This window comes from Pelodiscus sinensis, chromosome 5 (genome assembly GCF_052426305.1).
Source record: "Pelodiscus sinensis isolate ZL-2025 chromosome 5, ASM5242630v1, whole genome shotgun sequence".
NCBI classification, from domain to species: domain Eukaryota; kingdom Metazoa; phylum Chordata; order Testudines; family Trionychidae; genus Pelodiscus; species Pelodiscus sinensis.
The window spans coordinates 10856798-10874096 of record NC_143056.1 but is presented as its reverse complement, the minus strand read 5'-3'; the positions used below and the strand labels follow the sequence as shown (position 1 = coordinate 10874096).

Genomic DNA, 17299 nt, shown 5'->3' with positions numbered 1-17299 from the left:
CTGCTTTTAAGAAATGTTGGACTACATAAAAACATGCTTCCTTTGCCTGTCTGCCTATCTGTCCTTCTGCTAGTCTGTGCACAGAAGCCCTCTATTGAATGGGTCATCAGAATTGCATGAGACCAAATCTCCTCCTAGTGGAAGAGCCAGAATAAGTAGAAGCCTCAATCAATGCTAACCACTAACATGCCTCTGGCCACATCTTCACTTACTGCAGTGGAGATCAATCTTCTGGCATTTGATTTAGTAGGTCTAGTTAAGACCCGCTAAATCAAATGCCGAGAGTGGCTCTGGTCCGCGCTGGTACTCCTCACAGTCATGAAGAGTAGGGGAAGCTGTTGGGATCATTTGCTCCTGTCAGCCTCCCTCTATGAAGATGGCGCCAAGCTCGGCTTAAGCTAAGCCAACTCCAGCTATGTGTTTTACATAGCTGGAGTTGTGTACCTTAACCTGACCTTCCAGGTCTAGTGTAGCCCTGGCTTTTTTCTACCCATTTTCTTAAATAGTCCCCATCATCATAGTATCTGAGCCCTGCCTGATCAGTAATGGACTTAATCCTCACAACATCTTCATGAGTAGGGTGACCACCCAACCCGTTTTTACTGGGACAGTCCCATATTTGAAGTATGTTCCCAGTGTCCCGACGTTTAAAAAAAAAAAAAAACAGGCACATTGTCCCGTATTTCCCCTGCAGCAGGGGGAGGGGAGGAGCCGCCAGTGCTCAGGGCATCTCCCCCTCCCTCCCCACCCCGCATGCTGCGGGGCTGATCTTCATCCCTGCAGTGGGGCAGGATGCGCGGAGAGCTGCCGACACTTGGAGCTTCAGCCGCTGGAGCCCCGAGCACCAGTGGCTCCCTTCTCCCCTCCCCCCCAGAGCTGGAGCCTGAGGGCTCTCCCCCAACTGCAGGGCTGAAGCCCTAAGCACCTCTCTGCCTCCCCTCCCCCATCCCCGCTGCAGGCCTGAACCCTCAGGCACCAGCAGCCCCCGCCATATTTGGGGAAATACGGTCGCCCTACTCATGAGGCAGCCCTGTTTTACTGGTGGGGAACTGAGCCATGCAAGAGTCAAGAGGAGATCAGATTACCCACTATTCAGCAAAATTGAACTTTAGAGCTTGAAACCTCTCCTGCCTCTTGGCCGTGGTAGGATACGCTAATGGATTAATAAATTTAGCTGCTCACCACTAGCAACATTATATTCACTGCTTTAGTGGCACTGGTGAAAGATTTACAGGCTGGACTATAGTTTGCAGTTAGCGTGAGTGAGGTACCATATTTTATTGTCTCAGATTGGTAGCCGTTTTAATCTGTAACTTTAAAAACAACTAGTAGTTCTGTGGCACCTTAGGGGACATCTACACAGCAGGGCTAAACTTGAAATAAGCTATGCAATTTGAGCTAAGCTAATTGCGTAGCTTAAGGAGAAATAGCTTATTTTGACTTTTGGCACTGTCAATAGAGAAGGAAGTCCAAGAAAGAGCACTCTTCCTCCGACTTCCCTTACGCCTCATACAATGGAGGTTACGGGAATTGGAGCAAGTAGTTCTCCAGCTCGAGTTGAAATAACTGCTTGTGTGTAGACACAGACTATGTTAATTTGGAATAATGTCAGTTATTGTGAAATAATGCTGCTGTGTAGACATAGCCTTAGAGACTAACAATTGTAGTTCAATGAAGTGGTCTGTCTGGATAGTCAAACACCAGTAGGTACTGTTTATTTGGACCAGCTCGGTATTCATTTGTTTTCTGTGACAACCACATCAAACCTAGGCAGATTAGTCATGATGTTAAATGGGCAGGTACATAAAATTTCCTTATCAAAGTGGGTGCAACAATCCCTGGGGTATAGGGAGGCCCCACACCTTCAGAATAAGCGATGCTCTCAACTCTATCTATATGCTCTTGCTTGCCGTAAGTGGGAATACCCAGAGGGGCCCAAAGGTTATACTATGGCCTGTCCCAATAGGCCTCTGGATTTTCTACTTCCCCACTCCCATGGATAGGCACGGGGGGAGATGCGGACTCACCACCTCCATAAGGGCTGGGTGATAGTGGCTAATGCATACCCTATTCTTCAATACTGACCTTCTGATTTCTTTAATTTAGTTCCATTAATTAACAATCCAATTAGTCTCTGGTCCAAATATCTGGTTGTGTTTAATGAAGGGGACACAGAGCTGGACAGATCCTTCAAACTATTTAGGATCAATTGATTAGCTTGGCTGGTGTCTAGGCCTTTACAGGCACTGGATATTACTGCATCTACCAGCCTGGATTCTATACAATTTTTTTGGGCTATGACATAAGTGTTGCTGACAGTTTCCAGGCCCAGACCAGCCTGCGATGGTATCTGCTAAGTCCCGTTGCCGAATTAGGTGTTTACCAATTTGATTAGAGAATTATATTGGGGATATTAATGATTATATTGCTTTTGCTTATTAAAGATTTCATATTTGATTGTTGTTGTAAAAGATGTAGTAATAGAAATAGCTTTTATGTTTGTACTAATGATGTAATGTTTAATGAAAATAAAGGTTTAGAAAGGTAGTTGTGCTTTCTAAAGGGGGGACTTGGAGGCAGGAAAAGGAAATAAGGGAATTTGTGTGCAGCCATCTCAGTCTTGTTAACAAGAGAGCAAGAGTCAGGCTAAGTCTGTGGCCTGACAATGCAAGATCTGTGATTAGATGCTGCCTTTGCCTCTTGCCTCCATACGGAGATAAGGATAGAATGCTGACTCTGGCAGGGACCTTGAGATAAGGAGCATCTGGGTAGAACTAAATAACTGTTAGCCATTGGTGTTTGTAATGGGAAGGAGACTAATTGTTATTGTTATTATATCTAATGGACAGTATATAACCTGCTTCATAATTGCTTGTATTCGAAGATCTGCCTTGGGGAAGGGGGGGGCTTCCCCCCCTGTCCGAACCAGTTTTTCCCTTGCTGCAGCTCGTAATAAAACTGCCTCTGGCTAGTGATAGAAATGTAGCCGTGTTAGTCTGGGGTAGCTGAAGCAAAATGCAGGACAATGTAGCACTTCAAAGACTAACAAGATGGTTCACTAGATGATGAGCTTTCGTGGGCCAGACCCACTTGCTACTTGTTGCTTACAAATGCAGAGTGAGGACAATGTTTTTTTCCTCACTAATGAAGCTAATTTAGTGACACTTCCAGCCCACTTAATTAGCCTCCTCAGTACCGGTCCTACAACTGACAGGCACCTTTACTTTATCTATTATAAAATACTTGGTTTCTGTTATTCCTCTCCAGTTCATCACCTGATGAAGTGGGTCTTGCCCACGAAAGCTTGTCATCCTTTTCATATTTTTGTTAGTCTCTGAGGCTACGTCTACACTGAAGGATCCATTTGCATGAATCGTGATCTCATTTGCATATTTTCTGCCAATCCATTTTTGTGCTAGAGGTTTTTGCACAAAAACAAGCAGCGCGGACATTTTCTTTTTGTGCAAAACCCCCCTTTTCCGCAAGAGCCTTATGCCCCAAAAAAGGAGGTATACCGATCTTGTGGAAGAAGGGGTTTTTGAGCAAAAAAACTGTCCATGCTGTATTTTTTTGCGCAAAAATGGATCGGTAAAAAATATGCAAATGAGATCGCAACTCATGCAAACGAGTCCCTCGTTAGCATATTTTTTGCCAAGAAAACTCGTAGTGTAGACATAGCCTAAGGTGCCATAGGACTACTTGGTATCTTTTATTGCATTAACTTGTACTGGTGAGAGAGCTAAACTTTCAAACCACACTGCGTTCTACTTCAGATCAGATGAAGAAGAGTTGCGGAGGAATGCTGTGTAGCTCAAACACTTGTCTCTCTCACCAACACAAGATAGATGGCCCAGTAAAAGATAGCAGAAAGGCAAGGGGAGCGAGGTAATATCTTGGGACTGACCCAGCTTGCAAGGATACTGCATACTGTAATTTCTGGTGTTAGTTGCTGCCATCTAGTGTCATTTTAAAAATTAGAACAACTTCAGATTAATTTTGCAAGTGCTAAAGAAAATAGTGTAAATGGAGACACGATGGGTGGAGACGAAAAATAAACACAAAACTTTTAACACATAGCTTGAGCTTAGGCCCCGATTCAGAAATGCACTAAAAGTCATACTTCATTTCATCCTTGTGTTGGGCAATATTTAAGCATGTGCTTCATTACTGTCCTGAATACAGGTGGCTGCCTTAATCTCTCTGGCCTAGTGCCTTAAAGGTTGCCATTATCACATGGCACATAGCATAGGCGGTCCAGAGATTTCTAGCAACATTTTCAAAGTGGTTCTTGGATGAACAACTTATAGTAGGAAGAACATTCCTGAAAGCATAGATGATTCCTACAACCATGTCTAGAGAACTGAGCCAAAGCCCATCAAAAGCCCATTGACTGCTGTGTCTTTGTTAGGTTGGATGGAGCCCAAAAATTATGATAACGAAAAAGCATCAGGGACTCAACTCTGAAATTTCCTGTTTGCTTTAAGCGATAAGCTTTTTATGATTCAATTAGTGCATTTCTTTCTTTGCAAATAAAGGAGGACATTTTAGTCCTTGCAATGATTTGTTATATCTGGCTAACTTATGGTTACAATTTAGGTGGTGTTAATACACCAGGATTAAGCATGTGTCCAGTCCTCCCATTAAAGGTCCCGGAAAGACATCTACTGGCTTTTCTGGGAGGAGAACTGGGACCCCAATACTACAAACAGGTACTATTGGTTCCTGCACAATAAAGACTTTTTTTTATCTCTCTGTAGTTTTGCCCATTTGCAGCAAGTATCTTAAGTGCTTAAAAAGAAACTCCAAACTCAGCTCTCTGTGAAGTGATCTGTGTTTTTTAACGACGAGGAGTCCTGTGGCACCCAATCAAGTCAGAGAGGAAGTGGGTCATTCACAGCATTTGGTGTGGAGCTATGAATATTGAGAGCGGGTACACTGCCTTTGTAATGTGTTAACCAGTCGACATGATTATTCAGTCCTAAGTTGATAGTGTTGAATTTGCACATGAATTCCGGTTCAGCTGTCTGCCACTGTAATTGGGTTTTGAAATTCTTTTGTGGAAGGAGGACCACTTTCAAATCCATTACTGAATGTCCAGGGAGATTAAAGTGTTCCCCTATCGGTTTTTGTGTAGTCTCTAAAGTGCCACAAAACTCCTCACTGTTTTTGCAGATACAGACTAACACAGCTACCTCTCCACAGTTTTTAAGTCATCTTTTCACCTCGATGATCGATATCATGTCCAGTACAATGATATTGATTGCAGATTAAAACAACTTCAGATTAGAACACTTGGCTTTCATAAAATAGTTGACCGACGTTGCTTGAACATTTTCCAGCAATAGAATTTTTGATGGGAAAAAGAAATCACGGGGGCATTCTCTGGTCAGCTCTATTAAGAAATGCGAAGTGTGTTTTTATGTGAATAAAGTTATCCGAGTGAAGGGACTGATCTTGCCTCCCTCTTTCACCTGGAATACCTTATCCCCCTGAGATCTCCCACTGAATAAGGTCCTACTCAATATAACATTAGAAAAGAAGCAGCATGTGGGGAAGAACTGGCATTGTCCCACCATATCTTTGGGAGATCTTACTGAAGAAAAATGTATCATGGTGGGATTGTCTGTAGTGCCACTGGGAGGAGTGGCCACAGCCCTCCAGGAGCTATGAATGGTGGGGCATGATTAGGCAAATTCATTCAGCTTGCAACACATCCAGAGAGCTACCACCACCAAGAGAGGCTCGCCCAAGCTGGTTCAGACTGGATTCTCCAGAGACCAACAGACTAAGATGACTCAGGGCCGTTTTTTGATGGATGGGAATTTCTTCCTAAGGGGGTCTTGATGGGCTTTGGCTACTGAGGCCCCTGGGATTGCTGGGTAACCACAGGTAAGTTTTTTATCATTTGTATAGGAACTCTGATGGTTTCTATTGTTTTCCCTGTAGTGCTTGCTTCTTGTGAAAAGTGCTTGCTTAGAAAGAGCTGTGTGGAAACACCTAACTGCTGGCAATTACACTGTTCAAAGCCTCTGAAGAGAGAGAGAAGGGCAGACACAGAGGCTACGTCTACACTGACATGATTTTCTGGAAATACTTTTAATGGAAAAGTTTTTCATTAAAAGCATTTTTGGAAAATTGCATCTAGATTGGCAGGACACTTTTCCGCAAAAGCACTTTTTGCGGAAAAGCGTCCTTGGCCAATCTGACACGGTTTTGCACAAAAAAGCCCCGATTGCCATTTTAGCCATCTGGGCTTTTTTGCGCAAAACAGTACTGTGCTGTTTACACTGGCCCTCTTGCGTAAATGATTTGTGCAAGAGGGCTTTTGCCCGAACGGGCGCAGCACAGTCTTTCCGTAAGAACACTGACGATCTTACATGAGATCGTCAGTGTTCTTGCAGAAATTCAAGCAGCCAGTGTAGACAGCTAGCAAGTTTTTCTGCAAAATCATATGATTTTACGGAAAAACTTGCCAGTCTAGATACAGCCAGAGTGTCTGAGCTGTCTGGCTTGATGGGGATATTATAGTGTAAGCAGGAAACTATGCAGCCTGGTAAAACCCTGGTCAGGACAGAGAATAAGGTGGCTTCCTGTCCAAGAGAGATTACACTGGGAGCCTAAAATGTGTGTCCTTGAGGAAACATGGAGAGGTATACAGGTGGAGGCACCCTGAGCTGTGGCAGCATGGACTAGCAATTAGGGCTATGGGTTAGGACTCAAGAAAGTAGGCTTCTATTCTTGGCTCTGCCACTTATCTGTTGCATGACCTTGGACATGTCATTCTGCCTTCCTATGCTTGAGTTTCCCTTGACACCCTGCGTCTGTTCCAACTGTAAGCTCTTAGGGGCGGAGACTGTCTCTTGCTAGGTGTAAATACTCCACATCTAGCATATTAAGGCATTCATTTCAGTTGGTGCCTCCTACTATACTTTGATATAAATAAATAATAATAAGAAGAAACAAGCTGAAAGAAAGCACACATCTTTTAAAGTTTAGATTGTATTGCTGTAACGCTAACTTGGGCGTTTCTCCTCAGTTCTCTCAATTCATTATACTATGGCTCTCCATGAATAAATGCCAACAGATGCTGAGCTCCAAAGAGATCTCTGACTATTTACTGCTCTTCTGTGCCTATTCCGGGTCCATGTTGCCAGAGCTAGAGCTGGGGGGAAAATGTCAGGACCGTTTAATGTCTGGCTTTTGTTTTATTGAGCGCATGGCATGGGGAACACTGACTGTTAGAAATATTGGACTTGCAGAAACTTGAACCCGCTGACCTGCCGCAAGTAATCACATCTGAAATGCTCCTCAGCCAGCAGGATGGGGCAGCGGTGCGAAAAGCAAAGGTAGGTGTTCCTGCGGTAAGAGGGAAAGTCAGGCAAAACTGCCACATTCGCATCCCTGCCTAGCACAGCACTCTGCGAAATTCAAGTAGCCTGCAGCTTTCTAGACACTGCTTTGGTCATTTACAGGGCCTGAACTGAAGCCCAATGGAGTCAGAGTGAGTCTCCTCACTGGATTTTGGATCTAATTCATAGTCAGCCACTTCCCACCAGGCGTGCTGCATCCACCTCTCTCCCTAATCTCTCATGAGAGACCAAATCACTCATTTTAAGACCAAATCGTCTACTAGACGATGCTCACGGAGCCCCATCGCAGCCAACGTGGTTGCAGCAGCGTGAGTGCAGGCCACATGGTTGTTTATCCCAGGCGGCCACCTGAGAGCAAATGGACCACAACCATGTGTATAAGGGAGGGATGGGCAGAGGAGTAGAAATCTGACATTTGAAGAGCATTTGAGCAGCTCTTTTGAACAGCTGTCTGGGCCGGAGAGTGTTCCATTTCAGGCGGGAGCCCGGTGAGGCCATGGAAGTCAAGGGGAAACTTCCTTTGGACTCCACGGGGGAATACTGTTAGGCCTCTGACTGGCACAAAGTAAAGACGAGGGCGGCTGCAGTCTCTTCCTCATGAGCAGCCTGGCAGATGGGCTCAAGCTAGAGCAATTGCAGTCTAGCACCTGTAAGCCCAGGAGTCAAAATGCCATTTGCTAATACTGAGGGTCTCTGCTTTTTGAATGTTCAAGGGGAACATAGCTCCTCGGAGGTATTTAGATACCTCACTCACCTGATTTAACAGGAGTTAGACCCCTAGGGTACGTCTAAACTACATGTCTCTGTCGGCAGAGGCATGTAGATTTGTTTCTTCAGCAAAGGCAAATGAAGCCGCGATTTAAATGATCGCGGCTTCATTTACATTTACATGGCTGCCGCGCTGAGCCGACAAACAACTGATCAGCTGTTTGTCGGCTTGCGTGCTAGTCTGGACGTTCCCCCTGTCGACATCAAAGCCCTTTGTCGGCAGCCCCGGTAAATCTCATTCCACGAGGAATAACGGGGTTGCCGACAAAGGGCTTTGATGTCGACAGGGGGAACGTCCAGACTAGCGCGCGAGCCGACAAACAGCTGATCAGTTGTTTGTCGGCTCAGCGCGGCAGCCATGTAAAACAACTGATCAGCTGTTTGTCGGCTCGCGCGCTAGTCTGGACGTTCCCCCTGTCGACATCAAAGCCCTTTGTCGGCAGCCCCGGTAAATCTCATTCCACGAGGAATAACGGGGTTGCTGACAAAGGGCTTTGATGTCGACAGGGGGAACGTCCAGACTAGCGCGCGAGCCGACAAACAGCTGATCAGCTGTTTGTCGGCTCAGCGCGGCAGCCATGTAAGTGTAAATGAAGCCGCGATCATTTAAATCGCGGCTTCATTTCCCTTTGCCTATGTGTCTAATCTACATGCTTCTGCCGACAGAGGCATGTAGTCTAGACACAGCCCTACAGACCTCTGCCAGCTGAGCATCAGGGCCTGGTTTTCAGAGCTGTGGCCAGCAACTGGCTTCCACAGCAGGCAAGCCGCAGTCCCTGTGTGCAGTAAGTGTTCTCACTGTGCTGAGTGAGATTGCACTGGACTTCATGGCGGGTGGTGCCCCTTTGGTTTTAACCGCGGAATTCCTTTATTTGCTAATTGACTTTGATGAGTGCCAAGGACGCTTTGAAAAAAACACCCAGCTGTCGCCAGGTGAGCATCCAAAAATGCGCCTCATGGGAGTTGCAGCTTTCCTCTTGTGACTTAATACACTGCTCTGTAACATCACAGCGACAGCACAGATGAGGGCGGTATTTATCAGAGCAAGAGGAGAACAGCGCGAGCGCCGTATTGTCAACCCCAGGTGTTGAAAAGTGACGGGCCAGTCCCCTCCCCCCTAATCATGAGATTATTTTTAAAATCTCATTTTAAAGCCAGTCATGGGGCGGAGGGTGGGGGGAGAGTTCTTTTATTTGTCGCCTCCTGTTGGCCAATTTGGGGAGGGGGGTGTCAAATTTTCAACTTCTCTGCAACCTAGTGGGTCAGAAACTTACCTTTCAAAAAAAGTTACACGGAGATCAAGCAATTAAGTGATCCCCATTGTTGGAGCTTTAAGAAAGCCACCAGCTATTGTAGGCCTTGCAATCAGTTGATCAGCGTTGATGATGCTGCAAAGAAACTCAGTGAGTGGCCTCTTCATGCACGGAAGGGTATGAAGACAGATTTTATAGCGATTAGCAGATGCGTGTTTCAAACACTGTTTTCTTTCTTTTGTTATTACCCTGCAAGGAGCTGGAGAAGCAAGTGCAGACAGCCAAACACTCCTCTGGAAGACGCCAGCACTTGCACAAACTGCAGATGTTAGAAATGAACCGCAGGCGAGACGAGGTAAAGCCGCAGTTTGGAAGGGGTTGGAAAGAAGCAGTGGGAACTGGAATGATAAAATCCAGGCCCGGGCTCAGCTAGGCTGTAACCAGGCCAGTAGGGCTGGTTGCGCAGCATCCGGATTCAGCTCAGGAAGGGAGACTCCAGACTCTTTTCTCTAATGGGCCGGGTTCCTCTCTAGACCCAGCCTTTGTCTTCATCGCCTCTTGCGTCTGCTCTTTGGTCCTCAGCTTTGTATTTGAATGTCATGACTCTTCAGTGGTTGTCATTGTGCCACCTACTGGTGGATTAGCCACTGGGCCAACGGGGCCTTTCCACGGGGGCCTCAGTCAACTGGGGCCCCCCCAAATGCTTGCTGGGTGCTCCGGCTTGGGTGCGGGCTTGAGGTGCCGGGGCTTGCCCTTCTCTGCCCTCCTTGGCTTATGCACCAGGCAGAGCACCAACCCTGTGCACCAACCTCATTTTCCCAGCAGGGGTGCCAGGGACTGAAGGGTTGGGAAGGGTCTTCCAGTTGCTTTGGCCCCGGCCCTCCCCCCCCCCCCAAAAAAACCCTCATCTGCCCCTGCAATTCCATTGCCAAAATGACATGAAGGATTTTCTGATGACATCAACTCAATGTATTGACTCCCAAGGCCAACTGGAGCTAGCATCGTGCCTGAAGAGCAGTTCTCTGGGCCACATTCTATTGTCACACTCTTATTGACCCCCGTGAAATTGGACTCAGGTAATACAGGTTGAACCACTGTAATCTGGCATGCTCTGGTTTGGCAACATCTGTGGTCTGGCATGATTTTAGTTAGCCAGATGTGCACGTATGAGGGTGGCTGTTACCTGTAGTCCCATAAAGTGTATTTAGAGCCACCAGTTCTGGCTCTCAGTCTCCTGTGCTGTTATTTAGCTCTAATTTACCCTCAAGGGTACCTCTACACAGCACCATTATTTTGGAACAATGGACGTTATTCTGAAATAACGTATTGCGCGTCTACATAGCAAGCTCATTGTTTTGAAATAAATTCAAAATAACGGGCTTTTTACTCTGACTTCTATAAACCTCAATGTAGGAGGAGTAAGGGAAGTCGGCGGAAGACTGCTCTATTTTGAAATAAGTGCTATGTAGATGTGCCCAATTTCAAAATAAGCTATTTCAACTTAAGCTATGCAATTAGCGTAGCTCAAGTTGCTTAGCTTATTTTGAGTTTAGCCCTGCTGTGTAGATGTACCCTAGATGTACCCTAAATGTCCTCTAACAGCCAAGAGTGGTAGCCGAGTTAGTTTGTAACTGGGGAAAAAAACCCTAAAAAAACAATGGATGGTCCTGCAGCACCTTAGGCTTTGTCTACCCTACAAGTTTTTGCGGCAGAGAGTATGCTAATGATGGACTCATTAGCATGAGTCGCGATGTCATTAGCATATTTTCTGCTGATGCTTTTTGTGCAAGGGGTTTTTGCGCAAAAAGAAGCAGTGTAGCCTCTTCCGGTTTGTGCAAAAAACCCCTTTTGCGTAAGATTCTTATGCCTCTCTCTTCTTATGCATTTGAAAAAGGCAGCGCTGCATGGAACTGGGGGTCAGCTGACCCCGGGCTCTGCCTTGTGCTTCCCCTTTGAAATGCTGTCCCAGTGCTTCAAAGGGGCAGCTCTGCATGGAGGCCGGGGTCAGCTGGGGAGACAAGCGGACCCCGGGCTCCATGCAGCGCTGCCCCGTTGAAACGCCATGGCAGCATTTCAAAGGGGAGGCACACACAACTAATCACAATTAACTTTTTTAGTTGCTTGACTAGTTATATGAGTCTCTGCTGATGCTTTAGAGAACAAAAGCCTTGTATTTATCTCAGAACCTAAGGGTACGTCTAGACTACAGTAAGTCGACAGAACGCGGCAGTTTTGTTGACGGTGGTAAACCTCGTTTTACACGGAATAACGCCTTTTTTCAAACGTACTCTTTCAAAAAAGGGCGCTATTGAATGCAAACTGTGCTTTTTCGAAAGAGCATCTACACTCTCTTTCGAAAAAGCGGCTTGCTTTTCTACAGAACTGGTTGTAGTCTAGATGCTTTTTTTCAACAGAGGCTTTGTCAACAGTATCTATCGACAAAGCCTCTGTCGAAAAAGGCGTGCAGTCTAGATGTAGCCTAAACTTCCTCCCTCTGCCAGTAGGGAGCAGGCTGGCTCACGCATGTTATCTCCGGCAGTAGTCATTACCTTAATGATAAGGGCCCACTATAGCAGTCACTGCTGGAGTTTTTTTCTATGGCTCTACGATAGTCACATAGACTGTGGTGCTGGAAATCTCACGTTCAGTCCTGCCTGGTGGATGTTGTTTTATATGCTCTCTCCCTCCCTCGCTCTCCGTAAGGCAGAGACAGGCCTGAGGAGACAGTGTTTCCCAGTGGCTAAAGTACTGGACAGAGTGAAAAGACCTGGGATCTATTCCTAGGTCTGCTCCATGGCATCCTTGCAGCCTCCTGTTTACAGACGGAGAAAATAATACTGTGTGAAACATTGAGACTTTCCGAAGAAAAATGCTATACAAGGGCTTGGAGTGATATGTTTTTCTTAAGTTACATGATGGGAATGAAGATACAAATATCAGTAGGAGGGAGAGAAGCACAGAGTTTAGTATTTTGTTCCGTAGATGGTCATTGAATTTAGTATCTGTTATCTGTTATTTCCTGGAAAAGCCGAGCAATTATTCCTTATTTGAAATATTAGCCCTCTGTTGACCATTGACCACAGATGAACTGAGAACTAGGGATGTTAATGGGTAACTGGTTAAATGGTTCTCAGTGATGCTTACCAGGTAAAGGTTAACTAGTACCACAGAAGCAACCCCCAGCCCTTGGCTCAGCTGCGGGCACAGGGTCGCTCCAGCCCTGACAGGCTCCCCATGTGGGCTGGGAGCTGGCAGCCCCCATGCAGGGCCAGCTGCAGCAGCCCCCACAGGGTGGGAGCCATGGTGGCATCCCCCATGGTGGGGCTGGGAGCCGTGGAAGCTGGAAGCCATGCTGGCAGCAGCACCCTCACACGGAAACCGGAAGCCACAGAGGCAGGCCCCATATGGGGGGTCTAGAGAGGCCCCATCTGCCCCCCCTTTAATCGGTTAAATGGTTAAACACAGTGTTTGTACTGCATTTAACCATGTAACCAATTAAAAGGATTTTACATCCGTACTGAGAACTCAGGTAGATTGCCAATCAGACAGGGCCCAATGCTGCAAACTCAGAGTTATTCAAGTGTGTTTCTGTTTGCAGAATTAGGCCTTTTGCCCAAAGGCATGCTGAGTTTAGAGGGCAAACCTTTGAGAAACAAGTTACCTATTTACTCCTCTATTCCTCATACAGATGAATCATTTACAAAAGCAGGAGGAACAGGAGAGAAGTCTCCACAGGGAGGCAAAAATCAACAAACAAAAAACGGGGGAGCTCAAGGCTAAGAAAGTCCTGGGAAATCTTCAGCAAAACAATTGCTCTGAAGGTGAAGACCTTGTCCCCATCGAGCATGATCAAACTTTTAATAGAGATCATGGTAAGTGGAGTCATTTTTTCCATGAGATGAAAACTTCCAAGCATCAAGTAAGTTTCATTATAAGGAAGCTAGTGATTGGTGACCTTAAACACCTTGCAGCTTTGTGGTCACCTGGAATGTCCTTACATGAGGCAAAGATGGAATTCAGCATGGCCTCCACGAAGTAGAGTTAAATATGGCAGCACTGCGATAAGATGTAGGATTGGGCTTTGTGTTTCTCTGCACGGACACTGCAGCAGTGTGGGCTATTCCTGCAGAGTGCATGACGTTAAGGGTGCATCTACAGTGCACCTGTAGGTCGACATGAGATACACAATTTGCATAGCTCAAATTGTGTATCTAATTTCAAAATAAAGCGCTATTCTGAAACATCCCTCAACCCTTGTGGAACGAAGGTTACAGGGGCACGGGAAGAGCACGCCCGTTATTTTGAAATCTATTTTGAAATAACGGGCGTGTTTGAAGACACGGAATAGTTATTTCGGGATACTTCCGGTATCCCGAAATAGTGCTGCTGTCTAGACGTAACCTCAGACAGTAATCAAGTCTTTATTTTCTAAGAGTGACCACTTACTAATTAAGACATGCCTGGTTAATTTGACCAACAAACTGAATGAAATGATCCTGGCAGTTTCTTCAATGCAGCACAGATATTTACATTAGAAAAGAAACAAAGTAAAAAACCAAGCTACCCAAAAAGGCTTGATTTCCCTGCATGGCACTGGGCCAAGTTCATCCTTGCTGCCAGTACATGAACCTGCAGGATGTGAAACTCTGGTGTGGTTGCGCTCATTAGCAGAGCTAATGGGACTTTAGGCTGGTGCACTGCCTTGTGGTAGAAGTTGGTATAACAAGCTCTCCTCATTTATCACCCCCTATTAACGCTTTGCTCCATGACTTACCCTGAAGGGCTGTGCAGGAGCAAAGCGGAAGTCCAACAAACAAGAGCACCTCAAGTTCAAGCAAGTCTTTGGCCTGAGTCCTGACACTCCTGGTCTCTGTGGTCTTTGCACCCCCTTCCCAGTGTCTGGCAAAGGAACTCAAAGGAACTTTTTCCCGAACTCCAGTCTAGGGACCCAGGGCTGTCCTTACCTGGATGCAGAATAGGCAGCTGTGTAGGGCACCTGAAAATCTGGGGCACCGCTGGGTCTTCATGTCCATTCACCCGCCTCTTCTTATCCCTGTTCTGTGACTGCTTCCTCCAGAGAGGATCTAGATAATTTAAAAGTGACAGAGTCCGCCAGAGCGATTGGCAGAACACTGGACCTGGGAAAGAGCCGTTCACGTGGGAATGAAGCCATTGAACAGGCATTTGCCAACCCCAGGTATATTCTGTCAGTTTCTGAATTTATTATGTTAGTAAACAAGCCCTTAGTTTAAAATTTGCTTTAAAAATAATTCACTAGTGTGTTGCTGAAGACTATAAAATCCTCCTCCTCCCGGGCTGCCATTGGGGCACCAGTTTAATAGTACTGCTTTGGGCCCCATAAATCCTAAAGATGGCACTGCAGGGCCCTATAATAAACCAGCAATATCTGTCCAGTCAGGCACCCCCCCCCCCCCCCCACACACACACACACTTACCTTTGGGATTCTTCCTATCTCAGCCTGCTTGCTTTTCTCACCTGCCCGTTCCTGGGTGCTTGACTTCTTCTCAGGCTCCCCTAGAGCTCAGGCTCTGCTCTGCTTTCAGGGCCAAGCCTCACAGGACTCCTGCTGGAGTTCGCTAACAAATCCCACAACACAAGCAGCGAGCTCAACCATGGCCGTCCGTCTGCACCCTTCATGAGTCACCCCCCACCCTCAGCTCAACACTGATATCCCAGAGTTGCCCTCTGGGAGTCTTGCCCCTATTTGGAGACCTACGCCAGGAGCCAGCTCCCCACCCGTGGCTTTTCCCAAATTCTCATCTCTCGGGGCATCACCTGGGGCAGGTTTGGGTCAGGAACTCCCAGGATCTTGTCTCCTGGGTCTTCCTCTAACAAAGCTTGCTCAGTCCTTTTAAGGAAACCTGGTTCCTTTCCAGGTAGGAGGGCTAAGGCACCCACCTACCTCCCCTTGCTCCAGGTGATGAATTGAGCTCTCTGTCTCCTATTAACCCTCTCAGGACCAGCATGGAGTTCACACCCATGCCACAAATACAGTTATGTGGTGGGGAGGGGAAGAGAGAAGTAGAGTGGGAGAGGCACTTCCAGGCAGGTGAGAAATTGGGCAGTGATTGACTAGAGTCCTCTGATTGAGGGGTGCTGTTGGGGTTTTCTCTAGGTGGGAAAGGAGAAACAGGGCCCAGAATTCCTGTCAGCTCTGGGGTCTGGAATTCCTGTCAGCGAGCCTGCACAGCAGAATAACTTTGGTCTTTAGACCCATCCGGCAGGCTGGGATCATGCGAACAAATCTGAGGAGAGCCAAAGAAAGCTCCTGGCAAGAGCAGTACGTGTAATGTTTTTGCTTCCTTAGCGTTGAGAAGAGAAAGGAGCAAAAGCCGCGGTAGTTAGACTTCTAGGAGAGCATTACGGGCACAATGGAGAACAGGACTTCCAGACAATCTGCTTCTATTTTCAGTGCCAGAGTTTTCCCCACGGTCTGTCCAGTTTGTACACGTCTCCATAGCAACAGGAGGATGTCACAGGGTACAGTCCTCATTACCAGACTGGCGTCTCCTCCTAGGGATTAACTCCAGGCCAACACCCCCTCCAGCATCTGCACACCAGCACTCTGCCTCTGCTCCCACCTGTGGCTCCTCTCTTAGCTCTACTGCAGCAACCTATTTGCGACCCCGCCCTCTGGCTATGTTGCCATCCATGTTTCCCACTCCCTACCCTATTGTCCAGTCACTTCTCCAGCCGCAAGTGGTGAGGAGGAAACCAAGGCCTACCCAGCTCCAGCCCAGGCACCTTGTAAATACCAACCTCCTGCTGCTCCTCTATAATCTCTATTAATGCTGCTCCATTTCTCTAGGCCACTTCCCCATGGCCCTAGCACCTACTTCATCCTCACCTCAGTCCCAGGAGCTAGCCACTGCTCTGTCCAATGTGTTTATAGTTCTCTCAACCCTCTGGGGATACAGTTCTTACTCTCTGGGCTCCCAGAAGCAACTGATTCTATGCTACCCTGCGGCTCCCTTTTATCTGAGCCTGCAAGCCCTGGATTGGTTGCTCCCTACAACTCCTTTTTGATTGGCTGTGCTTCATGCAGCCTCTCTGGGCCACTCGGAGGACTCACCTCCATTGCTCACAGGCCACGCCAGGCCTTAGCTGACTGTACTGAAAAATGACATGGGTTGCCATTTGGATAGCTAGAAGAACATAACCTGCCTCCTGATGGAATACCTTGAAATGGGGCTTTGTGATTGAATGGCTGGAGTCAGCTGAGGACAGCAAAACAATATCCAGCCAACCCTGAAGTGACACTGTTCTGGAGAGGGGCTTTTGAGACTAAGCCGGAGTCTGACTCCTTTTGATGAAGCATTTGAGTGGCTACATCTGCTCATTCCATGTACGTGTGTCCCTTGGCAGAATTTGCTCAATACCACAGTGACTCATCCATGACCTACCTGTCAGGTTGCAATGTAGTTAGCTGCTAATTACACTATGCTTAAGGCACAGTCCTAGCAATTAATACAAATTCACTGTGGAGAGGGTTCCTGTCCCCGCTAATTCATTTGATGAAAAGTCACAGAGGGGAAGTCATGTTAATCTGTATCTTCTGGGGGGGAAGAGGAGTCCGGTGGTACCTTATAGACTAACAGATTTATTAGGACATAAACTTTTGTGGGTAAAACCCACTTCATCAGATGAACTGGAGTGGGAATTACAGAGGCAGGAATTTTATACACACCCACCCACCCACCCACCCAAACAAGGAAGTCCATTGGATGAAGATGTCATTCCAAACTCTTTCTCTGAGCCTTTGAACTCTGTTTACACTTTTTTTCCCCCACACTGCTCCACAGTCTGATTCAGATATCATGGTCCATCCAGACTAATGTCAATGAAGTTGTAGACATACAATGGTGAGGTATGAAACAAGCTCTTCT

The 17299-nt window shown here is 46.7% G+C and overlaps 1 protein-coding gene across 3 annotated transcripts in view; it reads left to right on the top strand.

Moving 5' to 3' along the window:
* Positions 1-17299, top strand: part of CCDC198 (coiled-coil domain containing 198) — a 45770-nt gene that overhangs the window by 4755 nt on the left and 23716 nt on the right. For 2 of the 3 annotated variants that reach the window (XM_089778309.1, XM_006135241.5), the window contains exons 3-5: positions 7260-7346; positions 9648-9746; positions 13080-13263. In XM_089778309.1, coding sequence (XP_089634435.1) covers positions 7260-7346; positions 9648-9746; positions 13080-13263 — 370 coding nt within the window. Of the gene's footprint in view, positions 1-7259; positions 7347-9647; positions 9747-13079; positions 13264-14468; positions 14589-17299 lie in introns of all 3 variants that reach the window. The other variant, XR_016349576.1, reaches the window with a different exon arrangement.